At 41.5% G+C, this 25,776-nt stretch overlaps 1 protein-coding gene across 3 annotated transcripts; it reads left to right on the top strand.

The window, feature by feature from the left end:
* The first annotated feature begins 4,481 nt into the window (after positions 1-4,481).
* On the top strand, positions 4,482-24,502 carry RFC4 (replication factor C subunit 4). 3 transcript variants are annotated; one of them, XM_075132093.1, is made up of 11 exons: positions 4,482-4,587; positions 4,890-5,043; positions 5,952-6,030; positions 10,765-10,844; positions 13,780-13,899; positions 14,791-14,934; positions 15,207-15,327; positions 16,682-16,807; positions 18,660-18,740; positions 20,761-20,877; positions 22,290-23,549. In XM_075132093.1, the coding sequence occupies exons 2-11, from the start codon at positions 4,910-4,912 to the stop codon at positions 22,314-22,316; spliced, it is 1,029 nt and encodes a 342-aa protein (XP_074988194.1). In that variant the 5' UTR covers positions 4,482-4,587; positions 4,890-4,909; the 3' UTR covers positions 22,317-23,549. The 3 variants fall into 3 exon arrangements, with proteins under 3 accessions (XP_074988194.1, XP_048719048.1, XP_048719046.1); XM_048863089.2 differs by lacking the exon at positions 22,290-23,549 and adding an exon at positions 23,561-24,502 and having other exon boundaries at positions 4,483-4,587; XM_048863091.2 differs by lacking the exons at positions 16,682-16,807; positions 22,290-23,549 and adding an exon at positions 23,561-24,502.
* Positions 24,503-25,776: the final 1,274 nt, after the last annotated feature.

The raw sequence follows: 25,776 nt of genomic DNA, 5'->3' as shown, positions 1-25,776 counted from the left end.
ATTTGTAACTGAAGCACGGAGAGGCTGCGTGTCTTGCCCAAAGTCACCCAGGAAGTCTGTGGCAGAGCAGGGGACTTAACACCCGTCTCCCAAGTGTCAGCACCCAGACCATCCCTCCTCTCAGATGTAACAGGTGATAGCCCTAAAGAAGGTACCTATAGGTTGTGACTGTCCTAAAGTCTCTTTTGTGCTGATTGGATTAGTGCTGCATCCACCACCTGAAGGTAAATGTGACTGAGACTCAGGAGGGAGACCAGACTTCCTGGCTTGGCCTCTCTTTGTAGAGATAAGGATTAAAAGACAAAGGCCAGAGACAGCTACAGCTTATGAGCCCATCAGGAGACCAACCCAGGTGGTATAAAAAGAGGAAAAGGCAGGGAGGATAGCTGGGGCTGTCAGGAATGATTGGGTAAGTACAAGTGTTTGGAAGTTACTGGCATATCAGAAATGGCTGGAGAGCCAGGGTGGTGTGAAGGTTGCCTTCAGTTGTGTTTGGCTGTCTATTCAGGCACACAATCCACATCAATTCCTTGGTGCTCACTACCTCATTGTTTTACATGTCTTTGTAAATATGTATATGTGGTGTGGGATATAGGTTTGATTGGGATGAGTTTGGAATGGCTGCAATCTCAAGGGTTAAGGCCACACGTGACTGATTGATCATCCCTACTGAACACCAATGAAACTTTTATGCCACATCACACCATAATGTATTCTGTTTATGCCACATCTTAGAGAATTGTTTCAGAGTAACAGCTGTGTTAGTCTGTATTCACAAAAAGAAAAGGAGTACTTGTGGCACCTTAGAGACTAACCAATTTATTTGAGCATAAGCTTTCGTGAGCTACAGCTCACTTCATCAGATGCATACTATGGAAAGTATAGAGATCTTTTTATACACACAAAGCATGAAAAAATGGGTGTTTACCACTACAAAAGGTTTTCTCTCCCCCCACCCCACTCTCCTGCTGGTAATAGCTTATCTAAAGTGATCACTCTCCTTACAATGTGTATGATAATCAAGGTGGGCCATTTAGAGAATTGAACACACATATATAGTGCCTTAGTGAACAAGTCCAGCACATTCTGGAAATTGACAAAATGATTAGAATTTAAAAATCATCTAACCTAGCTTTTCTATGCATCTGGGTGTTACAGTTATATGTAAGGCCTACCCTCTCTTGTGTGCTGATAGGACTAGATAAAAATGTTGTCTATATCACTGGAAATCCTAGGAGTCAGCTCTCATCTTTAACTTTGGACCTTAAGATGGTCACAGGTCCAAGACAGAATGTAGCAAAAGTTATTTTCAATTCCTGATCCATAGCAAAGGGGGAAAGGGAACGGTTTGGGGTCAGGGTTCTGTTTATTTTTGTTATATAGGAATGTAGGAATTGCCATGTTGTATCAAACCTGAGGTTCATCTAGTCCATAAAACTGGAATGTGTGAAGTGGCCCCATTGAGTAGAGTGGATGGTGTACAGCTAAAGAGATCATGCAGGTAGGTGCAAAATAAATGCAATTTCATATTGTTACAGAAATAAAACTCTTTGAATGTAGTAAATTCTTTATGTATCTTGGGCATTTTTAAGGTGCTTTTACCATAGTGTCAAAGTACCAAATATAATCCCCATACAGAGGGTATAAACAACACTATCTTTACTATTAGAAAAAAAAAGAGAACAATGTTAACCAGCTCAATAGCACCAAGCAGCTTCAATTGTTACAAATATGAATATCTGTTGTTAGCAAGGCTGTGATCTGAATTTCAACTGATTTAATAGTGGATGTAGCTACTGTGCCAGATAACAGGAAACGATTTACACCTCTACCCCGATATAACACTGTCCTCGGAAGCCAAAAAAATCTTACCGCATTATAGGTGAAACCACATTATATCGAACTTGCTTTGATCCACCGGAGCGCGCAGCCCCACCACCTCGGAGCACTGCTTTACCGCGTTATATCCGAATTCGTGTTATATCGGTTGTGTTATATCGGGGTAGAGGTGTATTTCAAATTGCCCAAACAAAATTCTAGCCTTTTTTCCTCAGTAGAATAACACACTTTCAGTTTAATGTCTTTCCTGCAGTGTCGTTTCTAATAACTGTTTTTAGTTGCCATAGAAACTGTTTCCAGGTCTACTTTCCTCCTTTGTACAGTTCCAATTCCGAATGATTACTCTTGTTGCCATCCAGGCCACTTGCTGTCTTGTGCCTTGTTTTCAGCAATGTCTTGGTGTGAGTAGTAAAACAATACATCTGCAATCAGCCTTAAAGCCAATTATAACAGCAACTGACTCTCTAGGTATAATATATCACAGCCTGTGAGCTAATCAATAAGTAACAGCTGCATTGTTCGATCAATATATGCACAGCTGAGATAAATGGAAGCATAAAATGTAGCCATCAATAGCACCAAAATGTGGGCATATGGAATGACTAACAAGCATGCTGGGATGCATTTTTTCCTTAAAGGGGCACTGCCATAATCAATTTACAAATTGTTTGTCTGATAAGTTTTCCTCCTAATTTAGTTGTACTTTCAGATTACTAGAAATGATTTTTTTTTTAAATTGTCAGTTTGCTTTGTGCATTTGGTAGCATTTTGTGTATAATCTGTCAATGAGTTTTCACTGTTATCTATGTGGGTCTTTCACAGAGCAGCAGTACAGAAGAAATGTTTTAAAAATAAATGATTGTCAAATCACGCATAATCAGAGGCACACAAGTCCAGGCATAAGATCTAATTTTAGCTCACTTTTTTTAAATGGACAGTATTTCAAGTTAATAGCGTCCTGTTGTAAAAAAGAGCATTTCATCCCCATTGTAGTTGCAGTCTTTGTTTACATTTTTTATTTTATATTTACAAGAGAGATCACCATTCTTAATCAAAATTAGAGTTGTTTTTTTCATAGGAAACTGTGCAAAAAATGACATTCCACTCATGGTAAATTTTGATAATCTGTTTATTACAAATGCTTGCATAGTGCCCATCAAAACAGGATCCCCGGTACAGGATGCAATGCACAATACTACTTTCTCCATAGCAGGCCCCCACTTTTGAAATGTGCTCCCAATGGAAAAACAATTAATCACAAGCCTAGCCTTATCCGTACATTACAGGAGGATGCACCACCATTCTGTGGCAAGATCCTAGTACCATGCAGAAGTGTCCCTTTGTGCCAAGGAGGCCTGGATGGCAATGTCATAGCATAATGCGGGTGTGAACCTGTGTGTTATGCTGCAGACCCACTGGGGCATGGCCCCATCATGGCAATGCCATCATGTTACAGCAAAGGCCCACTCCTGTGCAATGCCACCCAGCATCCCACTGAAAGGACATGGTCCTACTTGGGGCTGTAGTGGGCCCAGCTTCCCCTAGAAGGGCATTTTCTCTCCACATGCCATGATGAGGCCATGCCCCAGTGGGTCTGCAGCATGACACACAGGTTCAAGCCCACATTATGCTATGACATAATGAAAATATTCGAGAAACGAGGTGGGTGACGTAATATCTTTTATTGGATCAACATCTGTTGGTGAGAGAGACAAACTTCTGAGCCACAGAGAGCTCTTCTTCGGGTCTGGGAAAGGTACTCCCTGCATCACAGCTAAACGAATGGCGCAGCCGACTGTTTAGCGTAAGTAGTTGGCACGTATTCAAAGGGACCATGCGAGGCATGAACACCTCTGCAGTCATCGTGCCAAAAAAGGGGTAAGTGGGTTACAGATTGTTGTGATGTGCCACAAATCCAGAGTCTCTGCTCAGGGCATGTTTTTTAGTGTCTAGCAGGTTTCAGAGTAGCAGCCGTGTTAGTCTGTATTCGCAAAAAGAAAAGGAGGACTTGTGGCACCTTAGAGACTAACCCATTTATTTGAGCATAAGCTACTGATGCTGGTGTCTCTCCCTAACCACGCTGCATATTTCCATTCCATCGCTTTTCCTCAGCGGCTCTGCAGGCGCTTCCCGCTCTTCAGTGTACCCCTGTACCCTCCCAACTGGCCGGGAGGCAGGGAAGCAGCGTGACCCCCGCTGTACGCATGGGGCACAGAGGGGCTAGCGCCGCCGCCTTGCCCCCGGTCACACCCGGTGGAGGCGGGCAGTGAACCCCGTGGGTCTCCCACCTCTTTCCCCTTCCCCGTGTTACGCCCTGCAGCCGCTCCCCAGTGCGCTCAGGCGGCAGGCACACGCCTGACAGGGCGCTACAAACACGAAGGAGACCGAACCCCAACGCCCGCCACGCCATCTCCGCAGCGTCTCCTTTCACGCAAAGACGCAACACCTCCCCCGCCACCCCTGAGCCTGAGCCGCCATATTTAGTAAGCTTGGCGCTGCGCGCATGCGCACCGCAGGCGCCGCCGCTGCCCGCCGCCATGTTGGTTGAGGGCAATCAGGGCAGGGCCTGAGGCCATCCAATCACGTGACGTGTCTGCGTCGCCCATAACCAATAACCCGGGGCGCCGATGGTGACTCTTCCCGGCAATCTCGGGCCCGTCCTCCCAGGCGGAAGCGGAAGCGGCCCCGCCCACGTATTAAAAAAAAGAGCGGGTTGGCGGGAGTTGGCGGGCGGCTGTTGCTGAGGGGGTAGGTCCCGCTCCCGCGGGCCGGTTACTGGTGTGGGCGAGGGATGCCGGGGGGGGGGGCTGAGCTGAGCTTGTCGCGGCCGCCCTCCCTCCTGGGAGGGGACTCCGAGGGGCAGGGGTGGGCCCGGGGTCTGTCCCCCCCCCCCCGGGTGGTGGGGGTGCCCACCCTTCCCCCGCCTTCAGCCTGTGCGCAGCCTCTTCTTCCCGCCCATCTCCTCAGGGCGGGGCTCGGGGGCGCTGCTCTGGGGGGTGGGGGGCTGTGTGTGGGGGGGTGACGCGAAGTGTGTGGGGCTCTCCCTGCAGGGTGACAAGGCGCAGCAGCCATGCAGGCGTTTCTGAAAGGCCCGTCCGCCATCAGCACCAGAGCGCCGGCGTCCAAGGAGCGAGGCGCGGCTGCCGCCGCGGGAGGCAGCGGCGAGGGCAAGCGGCTCAAACCCATCCCTTGGGTGGAGAAGTAGTAAGCGCCCTTCGGCGGAGGGCGGGAGTGGGGGGGGGGGTCTGATCCGGAGCAGCTGCTGCGAGCGAAGGGTGTCTAGACTGCAGCAGGGCCGTGAGTGATTTCTGCCTGAGGGGGGTGGGGTGGAAGGGGCACCCGAAGTGTGCGTCGCAGAGTGTGTAGCCGCACTAGAGCGGCTGTATTGAGTATGGCGGAATGGAGCCATGAGGTAGCTGCACTTCTGGGGTGGGGGGGGGAGGACTGGAAAAAAACTGGGACTCTGGTCTTATTCTTCCACTGACATTCATGGGAAAATCTTCCTCCGTGTAGAACTTAAATGGTGCTCTCCCCCACCCCCACTCCCCGTCAGTGTTGCAAGTTGAAAATTGAGCCCAGGTCTCTGTGCCTCTCAAATTTCCCTCAGAATGTAAATTACTAACTAGGTAGAATCCACCTTGCCTACCTGCAGGTGTATGTCTGTGCAGTGGTGATCGGGTAAAAGGTTTTCTCAGCGCCTTTGATGCCTTTGCATATGCACTCGTGTTACTCTGATCGTAACTGCATTTTATCAAGACACAAACTATTCAATGTTTTCTAATAAGATTTTGGCACCAGCCTTTCAAGCAGCAAAGCTGTTCTAGACTCTAAATTGTAGTTGTGCTTCGGAAAGTACTTCTGTTTACAGTATAGATAGACTGGCATCTTCCTGAGAAACTGGGTGACTTGAGCATTTTTGTGCAAGATATTATGCAGTTTAGAGGCATTGCACAAAATTGCCCAGTCACTCTGTTACAAAGCTTTTCATAATCTTTCTTCCTCCCCCCCTCCCCCCCCCCGAAACCTATAAGGAAAACATTCTTTTTTGGGTGAAAGTGATACTGAGAATTTTTAGTAGATACTAAAATACACTTCACTGTGTTTTCATCTAGTCGTCCGAAGTGTGTGGATGAAGTTGCATTCCAAGAGGAAGTTGTTGCTGTGCTGAAAAAATCCTTAGAGGGAGCTGATGTGAGTGCAACAAAGACATTTAATCAATCATAGCATGTTCAAGAAATTCTGATGGTTCTGTAGCAGCAGAGAACTAGCTTTATGTGCTGCTGACTTATGAGTTTCGTACTCAGGGTGGTTACCAATAGCTTGCTGTAAAATTGGGAGAGCGTATCTAGTGGGGTGACAGTCCCAGCCCCACCATGCGCAGGGGAGGTTGCACTCAGAGGCTTGCTGTGTGAAAGGGGTCACCAATACAAAAAGTTTGAGAACCACTGAAGTAGAGTACGCTTTTAAAATTTGAGGATATCACCAAGCTGGGAGGGGTTGCAAGCACTTTGGAGCATTGATTTAAAGTTCAAAATGACATTGACAAATTGAAGAATTGATCTGAATTAAACAAGGTGAAATTCAATAAAGACAAATGCAAAATACTTCACTTAACAAGGAAAAATCAAATGCACAGCTACAAAATGGGGAATATCTGACTAAGTGGTAGGACTGCTGAAATGGATCTGGGAATTATAGTGGACCACAAACTGAGTATGAATGTCAATGTGATGCAGCTGCCTAAAAGGCTAATAGGATTCTGGGGTGTACTAACAGGATTGTTGTATGTAAGATGCAGGAGGTAATTGTCCTGCTGTACTCAGCGCCAGTGAGGTGCCAGCTGGAAAGATGTGGATGAATTGGAAAGAGTCCAGAGGAGAGCAACAAAAATGATAAAAGGTTTAGAAAAGCTGACCTATGAGGAAAGGTTTAAAAAAAAGGGCATATTTAGTCTTAAGAAAAGAAGACTGAGGGGGGACCTGATAAGTCTTCCAGTATTACAAAGAGGATTGTGATCAATGTTTTCCATGTCCAGTGAAGACAGGACAAGAAGTAATGGTTTTAACCTGCAGCAAGGGAGATTTAGGTTAGATATTAAGAAAAAACTTTCTAATTATGATGGCTTCTTGAGGTCCTTTCCAGCCCTACATTTCTATGATTCTGTGTTTCTGACATTTCCAGCTTTCTAGCAATTCTAAAATCAGTATCTCTATTGTGTAACTTGGAAGCTTTACTGATTGGTGCTCTCCCCTCAGTTTCTGTTGTCATAATCCTACAAGATTGGAAGAACCACAGCTACCTTGATGTTCTTACCTAGCTATAGTCTGTACTTTTGCATGTTAAACTTTGAAAATTTGCTGCAGAGGGAAAAACAGGGTTTTTTTTGTTTAAGTAAACTTTTATGAATGGACTTCTAATAATTTTTAATTTATTAGCCTTCCTTAGAAGCATTAAGTACAGTTTTACTAAAACCACTTAAATAGCAAAGGAAGCTTAAAGGTATTGACATCTTAGTGAAGTGTAGATATAAAATAAATTGTGAGAACAGAGAGAGCAGTTCTTGAGGGTGTTTCTTTTAAAACACAAGTAGTTAAACAGAAGTAACTTGTAAGGTGCTGTGAAGAGTACTTTTAATTTGCATGTCTGTCGCATTGCTGGGGTTAGCTACAAAATGCTGTGATCTATATGAACAGTTGCCATTTTTCTTCTACCTGGTGTTTGAGGAAACAAGTAAAAGGAATATGAAAATGTAGCCAGCAGGGGGCTGTATGTCTGGGCTTTGGATCTGGGATAGTCTCCTCCTCCCCACACAGACAACCTTTTTCTGCCTCAGTGAAGTTCTAGATAAAGATCACTTAGAACTGAGAGGATAATTTCATTTTCATGATCCACTAATGATCTGACAGATATATTGGTTTGAAGTTGTCTTTTATGATGTGGACATATTCACTAGGAATTATACTGAATAAAATAAGTTTTCTGTATTTTTTTCAAAAAGGTTTTGAATGACTTTTCCCTTACATGCTACTTGAATTGGCAATGTGGAGGGTGAAAGCTTTTATATCCCCTTTGTCTAGAATTCCATTCTTGGCCAATTTTATAAATATTTCTGAAATTATCAATTTAATCTGTCACACGTGACATCCTATTTTTTGAAAATAAATACATAAATTGTAAACTTTGTGCTGCTTAATTTGTTTTACAATTGTGTAAAACCAGTGTAATAGATTAAAAAAGTAAGTTCTTTAATATATGCCAGTAACTCATACTGTCAGGTCAGTATAGCTAATGCTCTTAAAATCTAGTAGCAATTCTACCATATTTTAATAACATTACAATTGTATTGAGTATATTTAGGACCTATTAATGTCAGTGAGAAGTGAAATGCTTTCACTACTTGTTATAATAGTGATACTGCAGTGCATAATGTTACTTAGGTGGTGGTTGGGCAGTTCTATTTTGAGCAAAGCTATTTAAATATTTTATGGCTCTTTGACCAGCTAGGTTTCTGGGATTATGATCCTAGTACATCAGTGTTGAAAGGCTGAAGTATAACTCCTATTTATAGTTATAGGTTTTATATTTTGTTGTAGTTACACTGCTCAAAACCAGTAAACCATTAGAGGGCAAAATCATTTAAGTAGCTTTAGTTTAAGAATTAACACAACTTGGCAGTTCACATATCTAAAATAAGCAAAGATCTAACACTGCAATAAAAGACTCTTCTGAATTATTTAAACCAAAGCCTAAGACTGCTGATGTTTGTTCCAGACTGGATCCCAGTGAATTTGGAGGTATGCCTCTCAAATGACTTTCCTGGCCACAAACGGCTGTTACTCTCTCCATCCCATGCTGCCAGTCAGTACTGCTATGTGGCGGATACCAAGAATAACTAGATCAGGAGTCCTTAAACTTAATGTGGACTATGTCTAAATAACAAAATGGTTTTGTAGGCCACTTCCCCTCCCATCTGCTGTCTCATAACATAATCTGTGGTAAAGTTGACTACTTCCCGGATATAAGGTGGTTTTTAGGTAATGCAAACTGGCGCCATGTGAATAGCCAGCACTTCATAGACCACCAGTGGTCCCTGAAGGCATTTGGGAGCTAAGTCAGACCCTCCCAGCAACCTCAGTTTATAATGACATGCAGAGGGCTGAGCCTAACTAGTTGTAGTGTATGAACTTTGTTTCTGTCTTCAAGGACTTGAGTAGTTTCTTTGTCATCATTGCAGTGCCTGGCGTGGGTAAGAATAAATAATGTAAACCATAATAATCTGGCATGCTCAGTGCTCTAACTGGGTCTCTGGAGACTGCATATTAGAAGGCTCATTGTAGAGCTGCCGTTTCAGTTTTCATCTCCTCTTGTCCAGCTTTTGAGAATGTGCTGTGTGTCAAACTTTCTGAAACTGACTTAGGATTTGCATTATGATATGTAATTTGCCAGTAGCTGTAACCATCCCATAATCCAGATAAGATGCCTACAGGTATCATAGCTTACTACTGGCAAGTGCTGAAACCTGCGTGGCTGGATCAGGTTACAGTTCTGCCAAAAATACTGCCACTACGTTATATAAAGGATTAGGATATACTTTGTAAGGCAGCAGTGTAAATGCTGGTGATAATTTTGATGTGAAACTGAAGCACAAACAGTCTAGAGTATGGATTTAGTGTATTTAAGTGGAATTAGTAAAACGTGGAATCTCATTAAAACTCTTACTAAAGCCTATTCACAGGACTAGCAGAGAGTGGATTAGTGATTTTTGGGTCAAATTACTGTGTATGTCTCCAACACAAAGGTCTGCAGTGTGTCTGACTGCCAATACAGTGCTCTTGTCTTCAGTCATTCACTTATGAGAACTAACACTCACAATGTTTCCCCTTCTCAGTACAATCCTAAAACATTCTGGAGGATGTTGACAATTATGGTAGATGATCAAATATATAAAAAGGGTGTTTAGTCTTAAATTTGGCCTAAACTTAAGCTGTTAAACACAATACATACTAAGTAATTATGTATAACCTTTGGATTCCATCAAAGGCATAACTTCTAGACAGTGTCCCTTTTTAGAGGAGACGAGGGTTTACATGTTTCACACTCAGTTTTATTTGTATATAAAAATTTACTTTCTCTTTAAAAAGGCGTCCCCTCCTAAAAAGTTTTAACATGACATCTGAATTCAACCTATAAATTCAGTTCAGTGTTTTTCATATACACTTAAGCACTTGAAGCTTTATATAAATATCTATATTTAAATACATGGTTTTACTGTATGCAAATCTATTATAACATAGAACGCTTGATATGTACTTTAATTATGGGACTATCTAATCTATCTTTTAACAATTAAACATTTTACTTCTGTGGAATAGATGTCCTTTTTACAAAGCATCTATCTTTTTAAAAAAAAATGTATTTGCGACTATAAATATCAAGTCTGACTGAGAAGCTCAGCCCTTTTTTTTTTTGTTATGGGTTGGAAGGGACTCTTCTGTCCTAGGGCAAAAAAAAAAATGCGTAAGTGCATAAAACAAGCAGCGCATGTACATTCCAGGTAGAGCCATTGCAAACCTCCCCCATGCTGTCATAGCAGTGTGCCTCAATCCTGACCTGAAGACACTGTATCCAAGTACCCTCACTCAGGAGGGTATCACTTTTGATAGAACATGTGTTAGTATCATAAAATGCCAACTTGTTCACATATCCTTATCACTAATGGGTTGGCTTGCGTTCTTTTGACTGTTAGCTACAGTACCTAATGACCTAGATGTTGAAAGCCTTTGTATTGCACAGGCATCCAGTCCCTTTTCTCTCGCTCTACTATTGAACTCCCAATAGAGCGTAAAGGGTGAAGTAAAATTTCTATACATTAAATATTTTGAATTAATAACTTGTGCTGTAAAACATCCTTTTCTGCTACTACAGCTTCCCAATCTCTTGTTTTATGGCCCACCTGGAACTGGAAAGACTTCCACTATTTTGGCATTAGCCAGAGAACTCTATGGGTAAGTTGGAATCTAACTGTATTTACTAAGTGTTCCAAAAGCTTGCCACCCTGTGACCCTTTTAGTCACTACCTGCTCCAATTTTTGTGGTGTTCTAGTCTATAAGAATCTAATATTGAGTTGAGCCTTCTCTTTGTTGCTTGTGTATTCCAAACTTGTATTTCTTGGTGATAACAGATTTCCCTCCCCACAATATTACATTTAACACTAAACCACTTAAGTAAAACATCTGATGCTATATTAAGGGAGAGAGCAGGGATGGGAGTTTTTGTGGTGATCCATTTCTGTCTGGAAATCCTCCTCACCTTTGAAAGATTTTCTGATATCTGTGTACTTGTCTGTTACACCACTTTGTGTTCACACCAGGGTTTTTCTACTGTCTGATCATGTCATTGGACTCTGACTATGCTGTCTATTGATGAAGCCTCAGTCAGTGCTGTGATTCAAATCATGCAACCATGCCCCTTCAGCAATGGTGAACCTAGGTGGTTTCTTCATTTTGTTTTCTGATTTAACATTCTTATAAACCCTAGTAAAACTGAAGATTGATATTGTTTTTAATGTTTACACAAAGATAAACAAAAATCTTAGTATTTGAACTTGTAGTGCATTTTATCTGTAGATCTCAATGCACTTAACAAAAATGGATAAATATCATTCTTGCCATTATACTGTTGGGGAAACTAAGGTGCAGGCTGTGGCTTCCCTGGGAGTCTAAGGTAGAAATAGAACCCAGGTCTACTGATTCCCAGTCACTGGACCACAGTTGTCTTCCCTTCCCTACCTACCTCGTAGGGTGTTGTGAAACTTTTATTGAGCTAAACTCTTAATGGGGTGACTATGGGAAGGATCTGAGAGTGGGGAAGAGGAGGAGGGCAATTGCTTTTGACCACTTTTTAAAAACTTGTGATATAGTAGATAATACAGCATGTTCTATTTTTCCTTAAATTCTGTGTGCATTAATTGATTCCTTTTTTGTGGCTTTTGTGTGATGATTTTTTTGAAAGGGTTATAACTCAAGTTGCGGTGGGGGAGGTTTAGGTTGGATATTAGGAAAAACTTTTTCACTAGGGGGGTGGTGGAATCTCCTTCCTTAGAAGTTTTTAAGGTCAGGCTTGACAAAGCCCTGGCTGGGATGATTTAATTGGGGATGGGTCCTGCTTTTGAGCAGGGGGTTGGACTAGATGACCTCCTGAGGTCCCTTCCAACCCTGATATTCTATGATTCTAAAATAAGAGGCTTGGCTGACCTGCATTCAAATCTAATGCCACAGGAATCTTAGCTGGTTTGACTTCTTGTGTGAGTTACATAGCATCTTTTGTTCTTCTTTTTACTTATCCAAATTCTGTGGTGTAGGAGGAGAAAGAACTACCAATCTAAATTAACACTAGGAAGAAAACTCCTAATTAGTATTCAAACTCCTCTCTGAAGCATAATGACAGTTTTCAGAGTAACAGCTGTGTTAGTCTCTGTGTGTAATATTGTCTTCTGCAGTTTCCACGGTATGCATCCGATGAAGTGAGCTGTAGCTCACCAAAACTCATGCTCAAATAAATTGGTTAGTCTCTAAGGTGCCACAAGTACTCCTTTTTCTTTTTTCTCTCTGAAGCATAGATGTTTCAGGTTCTGCAACCTTACAACTGTTGATCGATCTTGGCTAAAATGGCCTGTTGTGACTGATGTCCTGTTTTAGCTGCACTTTCTGTATCAAATTAAGTCTTCTAGCAGCATAGCTCCTGGAAGCATGACAACTGCAGAGCACTGTTGGTGGCTGCAACAGAGGATTTTACAAGTTACTGTACAACTTGATTTACAGAATATTTGAGGAAATAGACATAGCACAGAAAAATCAAGTGTCCTTGACCTTGAATGCTCTCTCAATGTTTTTGCCTGGAGCAGTGGTGTGACTTCATGTTTCAATTTTTCCATAGTGTAGGGGACAAGGTATTTGGTATAAATAGGGCTTCTGTTTTCAGATTTTTGGGGTTTATTAGCAATTTGAGTTTTATGTAGATGTCCAAAAAGCACAGATCTCTTTGGGTCTCTTTATATATTCTGTAACGAACAACCTTTGTAATGATTCCTAGTGCACTTTAATGTAGTACTGTTTCAAACTCCATTATGTTAAAGCGCACTAGGGAACGTTTAGTGCGCACCAGCAGGGTCTACACAGACTGACTAATGCGTAACACATTAGTGTGCTTTGGAAGTCACAACCCCAGTCCTCATTACTGCTGCATATAGATGAGACCTTAGACACAGATGATGGTTTCAGATGTTTTTTGGTGTTTACTGTGTAAACACAATTTCATATTTTATATTGGGGGAGTTTATTGGTGTTTGTTAAAACTGAAAATCAGAAGCCCTCTGTATAAACTAGACTATGGAATTCTAGACTTTTACAGGACCAGAATTTTAATGAACTCTTAACATAGGCTCTGCCGTTAGCAGGATAGTTACTGTAAAGCAGCATTAATAATACTACAGATTAAAATCCTCACAAACCTGAATGGTTACTGGATAATTTATAGATTCTAATGCCAGAAGAGACCACTGTGATCATCTAGTCTGACGTCCTGTATAACACAGGCCATAGAACTTCTTCTCCAAAATAATTGTTAGAGCATTCTCTTTAGAAGAACATCCAATCTTGATTTAAAAATTGTCAGTGATGGAAAATCCACCACAACCCTTGGTAAATTGTTCCTGTGATTACTCTCCCCATTAAAAATGTATACCTTATTTCCAGTCTGAGTTTGTCTAGCTTCAACTTCCAGCCATTAGATTGTGTTATACCTTTCTTTGCTGGATTGAAGAGCCTATTATTAAATATTTGTTCCCCATGTAGATGCTTAGACTGTAATCAAGTCACTTGCTTGTAATAAGGCATTACAAGTGTTAGAAGCTCATGTAACATGTTTTGAACTCTTCACAGACCTGAATTGTTCCGACAGAGAGTTCTTGAGTTAAATGCTTCTGATGAACGTGGAATACAAGTGATTCGAGAGAAAGTGAAGATATTTGCTCAGCTAACTGTGTCTGGAAGTCGTTCAGAGTAAGCAAGAGATCAAAGCCAACTATCTGATGGATTGTATTTCTCAATGAAGGGTGTCATAGATTCATTTAGGTTAATTTTAATTGCAGAGTTAAGCTTTGAGTCAGTATGGAATAACTGAAGTTAGAGCAAAACTGCAGGCCAAAGGGTCTTCCCCTTCTCATCCATGTGCAACTTGCTGTAAAGTCACTGGGGAGAATTTGTATGGATACCGGATGCAATTCCAAAAAATCTAGTCTTGCACTGAATTACCAAATCTACATGTGACAGCAAATGTTGAATGAGTGAATAGCTAGTGTAGGAACAAATTTCATAGCTTGTGATTTAAAAAAAAAACCCCACACCTCTATCTAGTGTCCATAACACAATGTGTATCATACAAAATCTCTCAGTTGATAATTGGTTATGGAGATTCTGGGGCTAGGGAGAGGCCCATATGGATGAGGGAGCAGAAGAGTGATTAACTAGAGGTAACAGAAGCCCAAGACTAGCTGGAAGGAGAAATCGTCTATCTCATGTACTGAGATAAACCTGCCCTTGTAATTTCTAAATTTTAGAAGATCCTGCAGGGATTAAGGAAGCCTGCAAAAGAAGGAATTAATTGAAAGCATGAATAAGAATTTTAGCAGAGGAATCTTGCAGTGTTCTCAAGTGTAAGGCTTGGAGATAAGAAATGTGAAAATATTAATTGCCCTTCCTATAACTGCTAGTCCTTTGGCAAATGGTAGATAAGCAAAAGGTAATACATACCGTTTTACTTCTGCTCTTTTAATATTACCTATAGATAGTGGTAGTACTGTGCAACAAGCTTTGACTTTTAAATATTAATGCACATATACTTGAAAACAATGAACTCTGTTTTAATTGGATGATGGGCATTTATTTTTTTAGTGGTAAGGTTTGTCCTCCTTTTAAGATTGTGATCCTGGATGAAGCAGACTCTATGACTTCAGCAGCTCAGGCAGCCTTGAGACGCACTATGGAGAAAGAATCAAAAACGACACGTTTCTGCCTTATTTGTAATTACATCAGCAGGTTTGTGTGGTTTTCTTTGCCTTCCCAGGTTTTGTCTCTACTACTGCAAACTTTTCTGTTTAACTTGTAGTTTGAGAGGAGTTAGCTCTCCAGCTGTGGAAATAAATAAAAGATCTAACAAATCTGAAGGGTTTGATCTGCAATTCATTTTTTATCACTAAGGTGTTACAATTTGAAACTATTTTGCTTTACTGCTCTAGTAATCTAAGCTGATTCCTGAGGAGTTCTCTACACAGACTCATCAATATTTTTTCCTTCCTCCTTTCTTCTAGGATAATTGAACCTTTAACATCTCGATGCTCCAAATTCCGTTTCAAGCCCCTGACAGATAAAATCCAACAGCAGAGACTACTGGCTGTTTCCGAAAAGGAAAATGTGCAAGTTAGCAATGAGGTAGTTTTATGGTCACTTATAGGTTCATTGCTTTATCAGGTCATAATTACATTGCAGTGAAAGGAGTAAATAGGCATTACCCATGCCCATTTTTCTTGGTTATAGCTATTACTAAACATAGTACATGAGCTAATTTTAGTATTATCCTAACTACACACATGGGGTAATGGTTTCAATGACCAAGGCCGGAGAAAAGTCTGTCAGAACAAGGATTAGAACAGTCTGAGTTTCTGGTTCTATGCTCAGTCCACTAAAGTGAAGCAATGTTACAACCTAGAATTGTCACAATATCGATATGAAGTTGTTAACTTTAAATAGAAAATACAGGATGAATGCATATTGGTGAATACATCCCAGGTTTCACTTATTATTCAAGCTTTGTGTTTCCCATGTGAATTTTTTTATACTAGCTAACATAGGTGACATCCAGAGAATTACTACTACTCCTATCTGACTTATAGCTCCACTATACTAGGTTTAGAAACATCCATAAACTTGCTTCAAAATGAAAACCCTCTTAATTCGCTTAAATTAATGCAGAACTATAACTTTAGAATATAAAGAACAAATTACCTGGTATAATGAGCACTCTTTCCTCAACAGTAGTTTTCTGCTCAAGGTGACTCTACAGCCAGCTGATGTCATGCTTGTTACATCCTTGTATTGAAGCAAATGTTGGTTAAGGTGAACATGTCTGGAATAGATACTGGATTTGATTTGACTACTCTGGGGGAGTGTGTGCAGCAGGGAATGTTCTTCAACACATGCAAGTGAAGACTAAACCTTACTGTTGTGCCCATGAGTAACCATTAGGTATAATTTCTTTGCACTGAGTGGAAAATTCAGTCCTCTTGTGCGGCAGCTCCCTTATACTTGAGAGACGGGTTAGGGCATGGGAGGAGACTAGTCTGAGACATGTGTTAAGCATGATCCCTACCATGCAAATGCAGTGTTTAATTGTCCATTACCCTCTTTGCCCTTGCTTCAGCTACAAGACAGGAGTAACTTGCAGGGTGCTCAGCCCTCTATTCATTAATACAAGATCAGGTTTTCCTGATCATTGCTTTCTACTGTGAGCTTATTTTCACAGCATTCTGCTTACCTTACATGCAAAGTGCAGGATCGATCCTGCAGTGCATCCTTGTTACTGCTTCTAATATAAATGCAGTGTATGCACATACATCTCTGGTATTTATATGAAATGTTAAAGGTTGCTTTGTGACTTCCTGCATACTACTTTCTGTCTGCAGCCTTGGGCATCACGTGATATTTTTTTAAATCACTTTTGCCCACAAAGTGTACTCGATTTTTAACTAACAAAATATAATTTGTGATTTTTCTCACTATTCCTCAGGCAGTATCTTGTCTTGTTAAAGTGTCAGAAGGAGACTTAAGAAAAGCAATCACATTTCTTCAAAGTGCTACTCGATTAACAGGTGGGAAAGAGATCTCAGAGAAGGTTGTCACCGAAATTGCAGGGGTAGGCTATCATGATACATGATTTTGCTTAGTTTCTCCTGTGACATTGTGGTTATGGTCAGAAAAGTGACTATGTAAACATTTCATACTCTTACTCAATACATCCCTTTCCTAAATCTGTTCAGCCACTTCACGATTTCAGTAACTGATTTTTACTCCAATTTGTTCCTTATGTAAGATACTATACTTAATATTGAAAATTAATTTAATTCTTAGTCTACAGTTGTCAAATGACAAATGCCTGCATTTAGCAGTAAACTCAGCGATATTGTACAAACAGAAAAATTAAGTATTTTCACTTGGTAAGACTTGTAAGTTTAGATTTTTACCGTTAAATTATTAAAACTGAATTTTTAAACACAAATTACTTTAATCAATTATGCACTTTATTTTTTTGCACATCATTTAGGTTGGGCATTTGAACAGATAATTGCACTTTCAGGTTCTCATGCACTAGCACAGTGCTGCAAAGTTTGGTTTGGAAATACTGCAGGGGAATGGCTCAAAGAACCATTCTAGTTCTTGTTTAACTTACACAAGCTGACTGTGTCCCTGTAAGTACCTGTGTGGCTTTTTGTTTGTAGCAGTTTAAGTTTTCTCTAGGATTACTAGCTAGGGAATGCTGACAGGAACAGTAGAAACTTGAGGGAAGACCAAATTACTAAAATTTCAGTATGAAAGTGTTGCTATGGCAAAATAACACTTATCTCCTCAAGCAAGAATAAGAGCGGAGAGGAGCTGAGAAGTGAATAGGATATTCATATTGGACACTTGGTATTTGTGTTATATGTGCTACCCTCCTAGCACAATTTCACTAGCCCTTCTGGAGCCATGCATTTTTGCCTTTTGAGAGGAAGGGAACAGAACTGCTTTCCAGGCATGTTTTTCAAGTCAAGTTTAAATAAATCTTTTTTTCCCTCCAGTCAACTTCATAGAAGATAATTAGTTTTTTGTATCTCCAGCTATGCAAAAATGGCTGAACTTGCACTTTCAAAATACCATCCAGTTGAAATTGAAGAACCTGAAAATCAAATATTGTAATGGTAGGGAAAGACCCTCCAATTAATGTTTGTGCTCTTGCGAGCATAAAGCTTCAGTTTCAACATAATCTGCTAAAAATCAGAGGAACCTAATTTGCATCTAGGTAGTATAGTTAAGATCTTGCTCCTATGTTACTGTTGCAGACTAGTGGTAGCCTTGGTACTGGAGACTTTCAAAGAAATTCCATGAGTGAAGAAAACAGTTTGCGGCTTCAGGCTGCAGGAATAATGTGTCCAAAGAAAAAGCTAATAGTGCTTTCTGAGTTAAATGACAGACTTAATCTGTTGTAACAGTTCTCCTCTCTTCTGATTTGCTGATTGATCTAGTTGCTTCAGGCTAATTTTAATTGCTTGTTTTCACATATCCATGCTGCTTAATATGGTAGAAACTAATTTGGTGTTCCAAACCATAGGACCCTGGAAAAATATATCAAGACTGATCCATTTGTTAAAGTAGGTGCCCCATGTAGTCACACTAAAATAGCTTGGTATCATTCACAGTTCCTAATATCAAGAACAAAATACTAATATCAATGCATACTTCTCCCCATCTCATATGATCTTAATATCAAACCTATTTGTTTGCTCAACCTTTGCCTGGGAGAAGCTTGTGGGGGGTGGGGAAGCATGTTATCTATGTAGGGACAGTTCTGGAAACAAGTATAGACTCAGAAACACTACAGCTAACCTGTTCTGGTGGTGAACTGGGGTCATGGCATAGTCAGCAGTTAACTTTTAAACTCTTTAAGTTGTAAATGCACCCAGACACCTGGACAGTATGTGCATGCTTTGTATATGTCACTTCTGTTGTAGGTTGTCCCTAAGGAAACAATTGATGGACTACTATCTGCCTGTCAAAGTGGCTCTTTTGAAAAACTGGAAACTGTAGCAAAGGTAGAGTTGCTCACATGTCTTCTCTCATTCTTTAGTGTGAATTCAAAACAATTGAAGTGTGGGGTTTTGGTTTTAAAATGATATGCTGTTGGCTCTGAGCTAGCTGTAGTGGATAAACTTTAATAGCACTCCTGTTAGCAGGTTGAAATTGAAGACTATTTGCTGAGGCCAATTATGGTGCAAATGTAATACAAGCTTCCTGACCTTAATCAGTCAAGTGACCTAAGCCTTGATCTGAAGGAGAGCACTTCTTTAAGGTGACAAGAAATTTTTCCCTGCTAACTTGACCATGGACTTCTGAGTTAAACTGACAAGATATGAAGGTGTCCTGCTCAGTTGTGGAGAATAAGAATTTTTGTGAGGCAAACTCAGCTCTTCTTGGATCTCCTGTGAGACCACTGTCTGCTGAAGACTGTGTTACCAAAATGGGTAATGGTTTGAAGTGTCCCGAGCCTTTGTTTCCCAGAAGCTGGGAATGGGCAATGGAATGGATCACTTGTTCTGTTCATTCCCTCTGATGCACCTGGTGTTGGCCACTGTCTGAAGACAGGATACTGGGCTAGATGGACCTTTGATCTGACCCAATATGGCTGTTCTTATGTCCAATCTATGATTTCAGCAAATTCATCTTCTTCTACTGATCACCACCAACACTTTTTAGACCTCACTATTTCATTCATATTGTCTAGAAATAGTATTCAGTGTGTACCACAAGAAATGCTGGGTGTAAATGTCTAATCTGTGGAGAGTGCCTTCAGTTTTCATTTTCTCTATGGAACACTGTGGGTAAGCCTAGCTGGCAAACTGTAGTGAATACACTTCACTAGAAGAAAAAACAAACTATCTGGATATAGGTTAAGATTAAAAAAAATCTAACTCTGCTAGGTCATATATTTTTAAAGTAAATTTTAGTTCCCCAGCACTTTGTTGGGGTAGAAGTCACATTTAAAGGGGACCCAGTCACTAGGCAGTCCATGATCTGGAGAGGAGGAGGGTGTATCATAGGACTGGCAGTGGTATGAGCGGGGAGTCCCCTTTTCTCTCAGGAGGGGCAGTGTAGGTAAACCCACTGCACTCTTACCAGGGTCCTCTAGGGTGGTGTTGGCATGGCCTCCCACAACAGTGAGGCTTGGCATTAACAACCCTTAGAGATGCATGGAACAGTTTTTTTTCTTCTAGAGATATGGGAGCTAGTGCAAACATCACTGCACTGGTTAGGCACTGTCGATATTTTTCTAAGCTTCCTTTATCACCATAAGGTTTAGAACTTAGTTTGTAATGAAATTGGATTGACATAATCATGTGACTCCAGGACATGGCACTCTAGACATGGCCCTGTAATGCCTATGTCTTAATCAGGCCCTGATTTGATCTGTTGCAATATTTCAATGTGGTGGTACCATCCTCCAAATTCTAAATATTACAGATTTGTTTAAATATCTAGTACTTAAAGTATAGTTATTTATAACTTACCATATACAGCAAAACAAGACTGCCCCTCTCCTGTTTGATCCAGAAACTACTACTCCTACTTGCTTGGCTGCATGAAACACTGCTCAGCACCCTTTCTTGCCACCCTGTGACAATATTTATGTATTAGATATGGCACAGACAATAGCCTCCTTACTAAAAACAGTGCTTTTTATGAAGTTAAGAAATGTTAAGGAAGCTTTGCAAAACTCTACTTGCCCAGGGCAAGTGATGTTATGTTGATTGAGTAAACTACAGGGTTTTTTATTAATATGAAATAAACTCTTCTGTCTTGGTTGGTAAAGTTCATGACTATTTGACAGCTTGGTTTAAGGACCTTTTTCTTGAAAACTTGCACTTTATTGAATCAACAGGAGTTTATGTATCTCCCTAACAGAAGTCACAGCTTCAAAGTGGTCTTAATGACTTGATAGTGTCACTTTCAATATTACTCACCCCCACCCACATGTTGATGACTGATTACTACTACTTAAAAGCTTTAAATTCAGACTACTGCTACCTTGTTTCCATTCCTTCTTCCCTGTTACAGAATCTGATAAATGAAGGGTATGCTGTTGCTCAGCTTATAAACCAGCTTCATGATGATATTGTTGAGCGAGAGGATCTCCCTGACCAGCAGAAATCTGTTATTGCAGAGAAGCTTGCTGTAAGTCTCCATTAACTTGACTTCATCTGTTAGTGCAGCAGTTAACTAGTACTGGTGCTTCCTTCCCCCGCCCCTCCCCCAAAATACTTACCTCTGGCTTGATCCTGTGTGCACCACAGCTGTTTGGGTCTCATTCCCTATCATGTTCTACATGTATACCATTAGTCTGGAGCTTGCCAAATTGCATTAGGCTGAAAAGAAGTTGAGGTACTGGTTAATGTGGATGAATTCTTAATTTGGTCAAACGGGTACATTTCCCTAAAAAGCGTGGGGTGAGGCATTGGTGCATTTAGACGCATTGAGAGGATATAAATGTGCAAATTAGGTAGCCATCTCTAAAGGAATGTAAATGAACAGGAGACTTTCCTGTGTTATGGCAACTTGAGATCTTGTGCCCCTTCTTGATTATAAAAAGGCTAAACTACTTCTGATGAGACAAATATTGAGCTAATCACTTCTTGAAATATATCTCTATAAATAGATAGATAAGAGATCAAGGTAAAGGATGTCTTTTAAACTTTGTTGATTTGGACCAAATGCCTCTTCCCTTGGGTTGATTAACTCCTGTGTCAGTTCCCTGGAAACTACATAAGTTGCGGCTTGCTCTCTTGCATAACAGGGAACCCTGCATGAGTTCATGGCCGCACAGCAGCCTGAGTGCCACGCAGGTGTTCAGAGAAGCTGCCCAGCCAGGACTTGCTGGGGGAGGGGCACCCCTCCCCAGACCCAAGCACCTACGCTGCAGCCTCAGAGCTGCTGTGGCAGGGAGAGGTGCTTCTCCCCACCAGCCCAGGTGCTGTTGTGGGGGGGAGAGCTGGGGGAGCAGTCTCTCGCCACTGTAGCCCCAGGGTAGCTTGAACCCCCAAACCCCTCATCCTGGGCCCCACCCCTCAGCCCCACCCCCACCACATGAATTTTGTGCACCAATATGGAGGTGATGTGACACATCACCTCTATATTGGTGCACATAACAAAACTCATTCCACATGTGTGTGGGGAAAAATTAGAGGGAACACTGGCTCAAAGTACTGTGTTCCCCTTGCTATGGTCGATGATGATGCAGCACCTGTGGAGGTGTGGGGACTGTAGCTCCCTGGTACTGTTAACTCAAATTCTGGGATTCCAATTAACTTTTTAAAAAGCTCTTTGCTGTAAGAGGGAGGACAAGTGCTGAGGTTCTTGACATCTTCCACCACAGATCTCAAACCTTTACAAATTAAAAGTTGTTTCTCAACACTACTGATAGAGATAGGCACCATCTTTCTACAGTTGAGGACAGATAGTGGGCACTCAGAACTGAGGCATAGAGACAAAGATGAGATGCCAAAGATCAGTCTGCAGAGCTGTAATTCAAACCCAGATTTCATAATTCCCGGTTGAATGTTCTAATTCAATCTCCTTTCCTTATTCAGATGCATTTATTTAAACACACTTTGTGAACTAGAACTACAGCTTCCTAAAATGGACTAAAGGTGTTGTTTGGACCAAAAAGGAAATGACCGATAAGCTGTTTAATCAATATGGGGCATATGTATGGAGGTGTGCTTGCTAAATTCAGTGAGGATTGTTACAGAACTGTTGTAAGTGCTAGCAGCTAACTCTTATCTTATGAGTAGTCACTGTTCATGGGCTGAAGTTGCAGGGTTCATGGAGAATCCCTTGAGTTCAGTTGCTTGTAGAGAAGGGGGAGACGGACATATACCAGGAACCCTAACTGTTTCGCATATCCATCGCTCATCAATACAGAAACGTGTTCCCAATCACATCGATCCTGATCTGCATATCTGTCGTTTGCAGTACTGTAAATGGCAAACAATGGATATGCCAACCGATGTGAATCGGAACATGTTCCCCTATTGATGAGGGACTGATCTGCCACAGATATGGGTAGGCTGTGGCCCACCCACTTAACATCCAGGTCCACCTTCCTGGAATCCTAGCTCTGCTCCTGACCCAGCGCTTTCCCCACACCACCTGCCCAGTGCTCCAGATGGGGCTTGCCCAGCTCTGGTGCTCCAGCTGTGGAGCAGGGTCAGGGGCTTGCCCCACTCTGCTTGCCCAGACCTCCTGTGAGGGAGTGGGGTTGGGGCAAGGGGGCTTCCAAGCCCCCGACCCTGCTCCCTGGCTGGAGCAGAGCAAGTGCTGGGTGGGCATGCAGGGATGCACATTTTACATGGCCCCCCCCATTTTTCCAGGAGCCCCTGGCCCGAGTGTCTATCTCTCCCCTCCCCCCCCACCTGCTGGAGGGGGAGGAGAGGCTGCCAGATCGCTCCCCCATCATTGCCTGCCCACCTAAGTGTCCCCTCCTGCCTACCCCACTGCTGTACCAATGGGTCTCTGGTATACGTTGTTTCGGTATCCATGACCCTTTTCAAGAACACCAGCTACTGTATACTAATGTTAATAACAATGAAGCAGAGAACATGGAAACATTCCCAAGAAGATGCATGTAACTTCTGTCTGACCATTGTTGCCTACATGATGGGATGGTGCAGGAAACAGAGCCGCAGCTCCACTTTAAGCTACAAATCTTCACGAATCTCAGTAGAAATGTCAGTTCTCAGCAGGAAAACTTATCTGACTTTTTGCAATAGCTACTCCCTCTCCAACTTAATCAGTTTCAAAGCACTGAACCTCTTTCCAATTTAATGGGATTGTTTATAACTTGTGTCTCTATTTGCAGGAGGTAGACAAATGCTTGACCGATGGTGCAGACGAGTACTTGCAATTGATCAGTCTCTGTGCTGTTGTGATGCAGCAGCTAACTCAAAATGGCTAGTTCTTCAGGGAGAAATTGTGCCAGCTGAATTTCTCACTTCTGATCTTCTGAGTGATTTATTGATGTTGCTGTTCTCTCAACTGCAATCTGTACATCTGGTTTTGTAATAATAATGACTGCCAAACAACTGAAAAAATCATTTTAGGAACCAAACACTTGCTATTTTGACATAATCACTGCTTCACACTTGTAGCTATACCCCATCATTCATAGGGCTTGAAAGACACAGCTGGATGGAGAATGAGCAAGGGCTGCATGCCACTAATTAGTCTAGTTTGTGCTGTCCTCTCACAGTGGTGGGGGTCTTGGAAATTTAACTATCATAGCAGCTAAAGATGCAGTAGGGTGTTAATTACATCAGTCACTGCATTCTACTATGCAGACTCCTAAAATGTTACTTAAGCTGTTTGTCAACAGTGACAGGAACAAGTGTCTTAAATATGTCTAGTTTTAACCTGTACTAAGACAACTACCCCTTCTATTTTTTTTTAAACAAATCTGTTGTGTATGGGTGTAAATCCTGCAACCTGAGGGGGAACAGATGCCCCTTAATAGTTGGAGACACCTACCCCTTGAAAACATAACTCTGTGGGGTGAAATTATACATTTTCTTGTATAAAATACTTTTAATATTAAAATCTCTAACCCTTATGAACTCCTTACATGCTTCTTTGTTACATATTTAACAGCCTTGAGACTACCTAAAAGTAGCTTATATAGATCAGTGGTTCTCAAACTTTCTTTTTGCAGACTACTTAATATTTCCAAATGTTTGTACTGTTAGCTAACTCTTGTAAAGTGCTTTGGATAAAAGTTATACAAATAAAAGCACACAACTCACTTTAATAGCAGTAGTCTTACATTTCTAATGTGACATGCCCTCTCTCCCCTGCTGCAGAGCTGAGACTGGGAAGGAAGGAGGGTCTCCCCTTGGAGCTGGGGGAAGTTGCAGCCCTGCACATCCAAAATTCCCCCCCCCCCCTTATTCTACCTACTCTTATTGCTTCCAAGGCTGCCACCACTTGTGTGAGGGGCTCCACTAATTAGGTGGCTTTTCATTCTATTGTGTGGTTGCTCAGGTGTGTACTTTAGAAGGAACTACCTGCTCATGGACACTGGTTGTCTATGGACCACAGTTTGAGTACTTCTGGTCTGTGAATACCTTTTTAAAAGAAATGAAAGCTTTTCCTTAAGTGCACTGGTGTGTAGATTAAGTCTTTCAATGGTGTACAAAATTTATTCTGGAGTATGGGCTGGATATTTAAAAGTATGTAAGCACCTAAAGATGCAGCTAGGTGACTAGTAGGATTTTCAAAAACATTTGGCTCCTATAAAACCTCCCATCAGACTATTTTCAACATTGAGCAAAATTTTGTTGCTACACTACTTTTACATGTAGAATCCCTCCATATTTTGATTTCAGTAGCCAGTCAAATAGGCTTTTGTTTTAAGCTGCTACTTTACCTTAATTGTCTTAGTGTTTTTAGCTGTTAGTCCCAGGATGGTTGAGACATAAGGGGGAGGAAGAAATATCTTCTTAGATGAACTTTTCTGGTGAGATGTGCTTGTGAGGTTATACAGAGCTCTTCTGCAGCTAATCACTGCAACACTTGCAAGTTCAATGTCCACATGCCTGAGTCTGCAGCTTCTCACCTTGCTGTATACTCTTTCCCCTTCCCTGTACAGTTCTACAGCCAGAGGGCCTACATTAGTCCCTGCTTCTTTGAGCAGGTGGAGAGTAAGTTACACATTTACCCAGAAGCAGCCCATAGCTCTTTAAGGGGACTTGAGGCTGTAACAAACCCCAATTCCACAGAAAGGACAACAGCTCTAGGTAATGCCAAACAACTTTGTGGTTTTCATAAAGTGTCACTAGCAATGCAGCAACAAGGAATAAGATTCCCATATTGTGATTACAATCACCTTCTTGCTTACTGACTGCTCAAGCAGTCATTTGACTATATAGTGCAGTGGTAGAGCAAGTTAAGAGTAATAATGCTAGTTTTATTCAATATGCCTCTTAAAGAAACATTCAAAACGGGTTCTCAAACTCCACTGCAGTACCTTCTGACAAGATAGACCCCAGGAGTGGGGAACTGAAGTCTGAGCCCAGCTGCTCC

This window comes from Caretta caretta, chromosome 9, assembly GCF_965140235.1.
Source record: "Caretta caretta isolate rCarCar2 chromosome 9, rCarCar1.hap1, whole genome shotgun sequence".
NCBI lineage: Eukaryota > Metazoa > Chordata > Testudines > Cheloniidae > Caretta > Caretta caretta.
The sequence above is the reverse complement of the archived record's forward strand: the minus strand, read 5'-3'. Positions and strand labels throughout refer to the sequence as shown.

Bases quoted from the DNA above. Each gene is read 5' to 3' on its own strand.
- RFC4 (XM_048863089.2), top strand. From the start codon at position 4,910: ATGCAGGCGTTTCTGAAAGGCCCGTCCGCCATCAGCACCAGAGCGCCG. The intron at 10,845-13,779 runs GTAAGTTGGAAT...AACTCTTCACAG, and splicing joins TTAGCCAGAGAACTCTATGG to ACCTGAATTGTTCCGACAGA. The intron at 13,900-14,790 runs GTAAGCAAGAGA...TTATTTTTTTAG, and splicing joins GTGTCTGGAAGTCGTTCAGA to TGGTAAGGTTTGTCCTCCTT.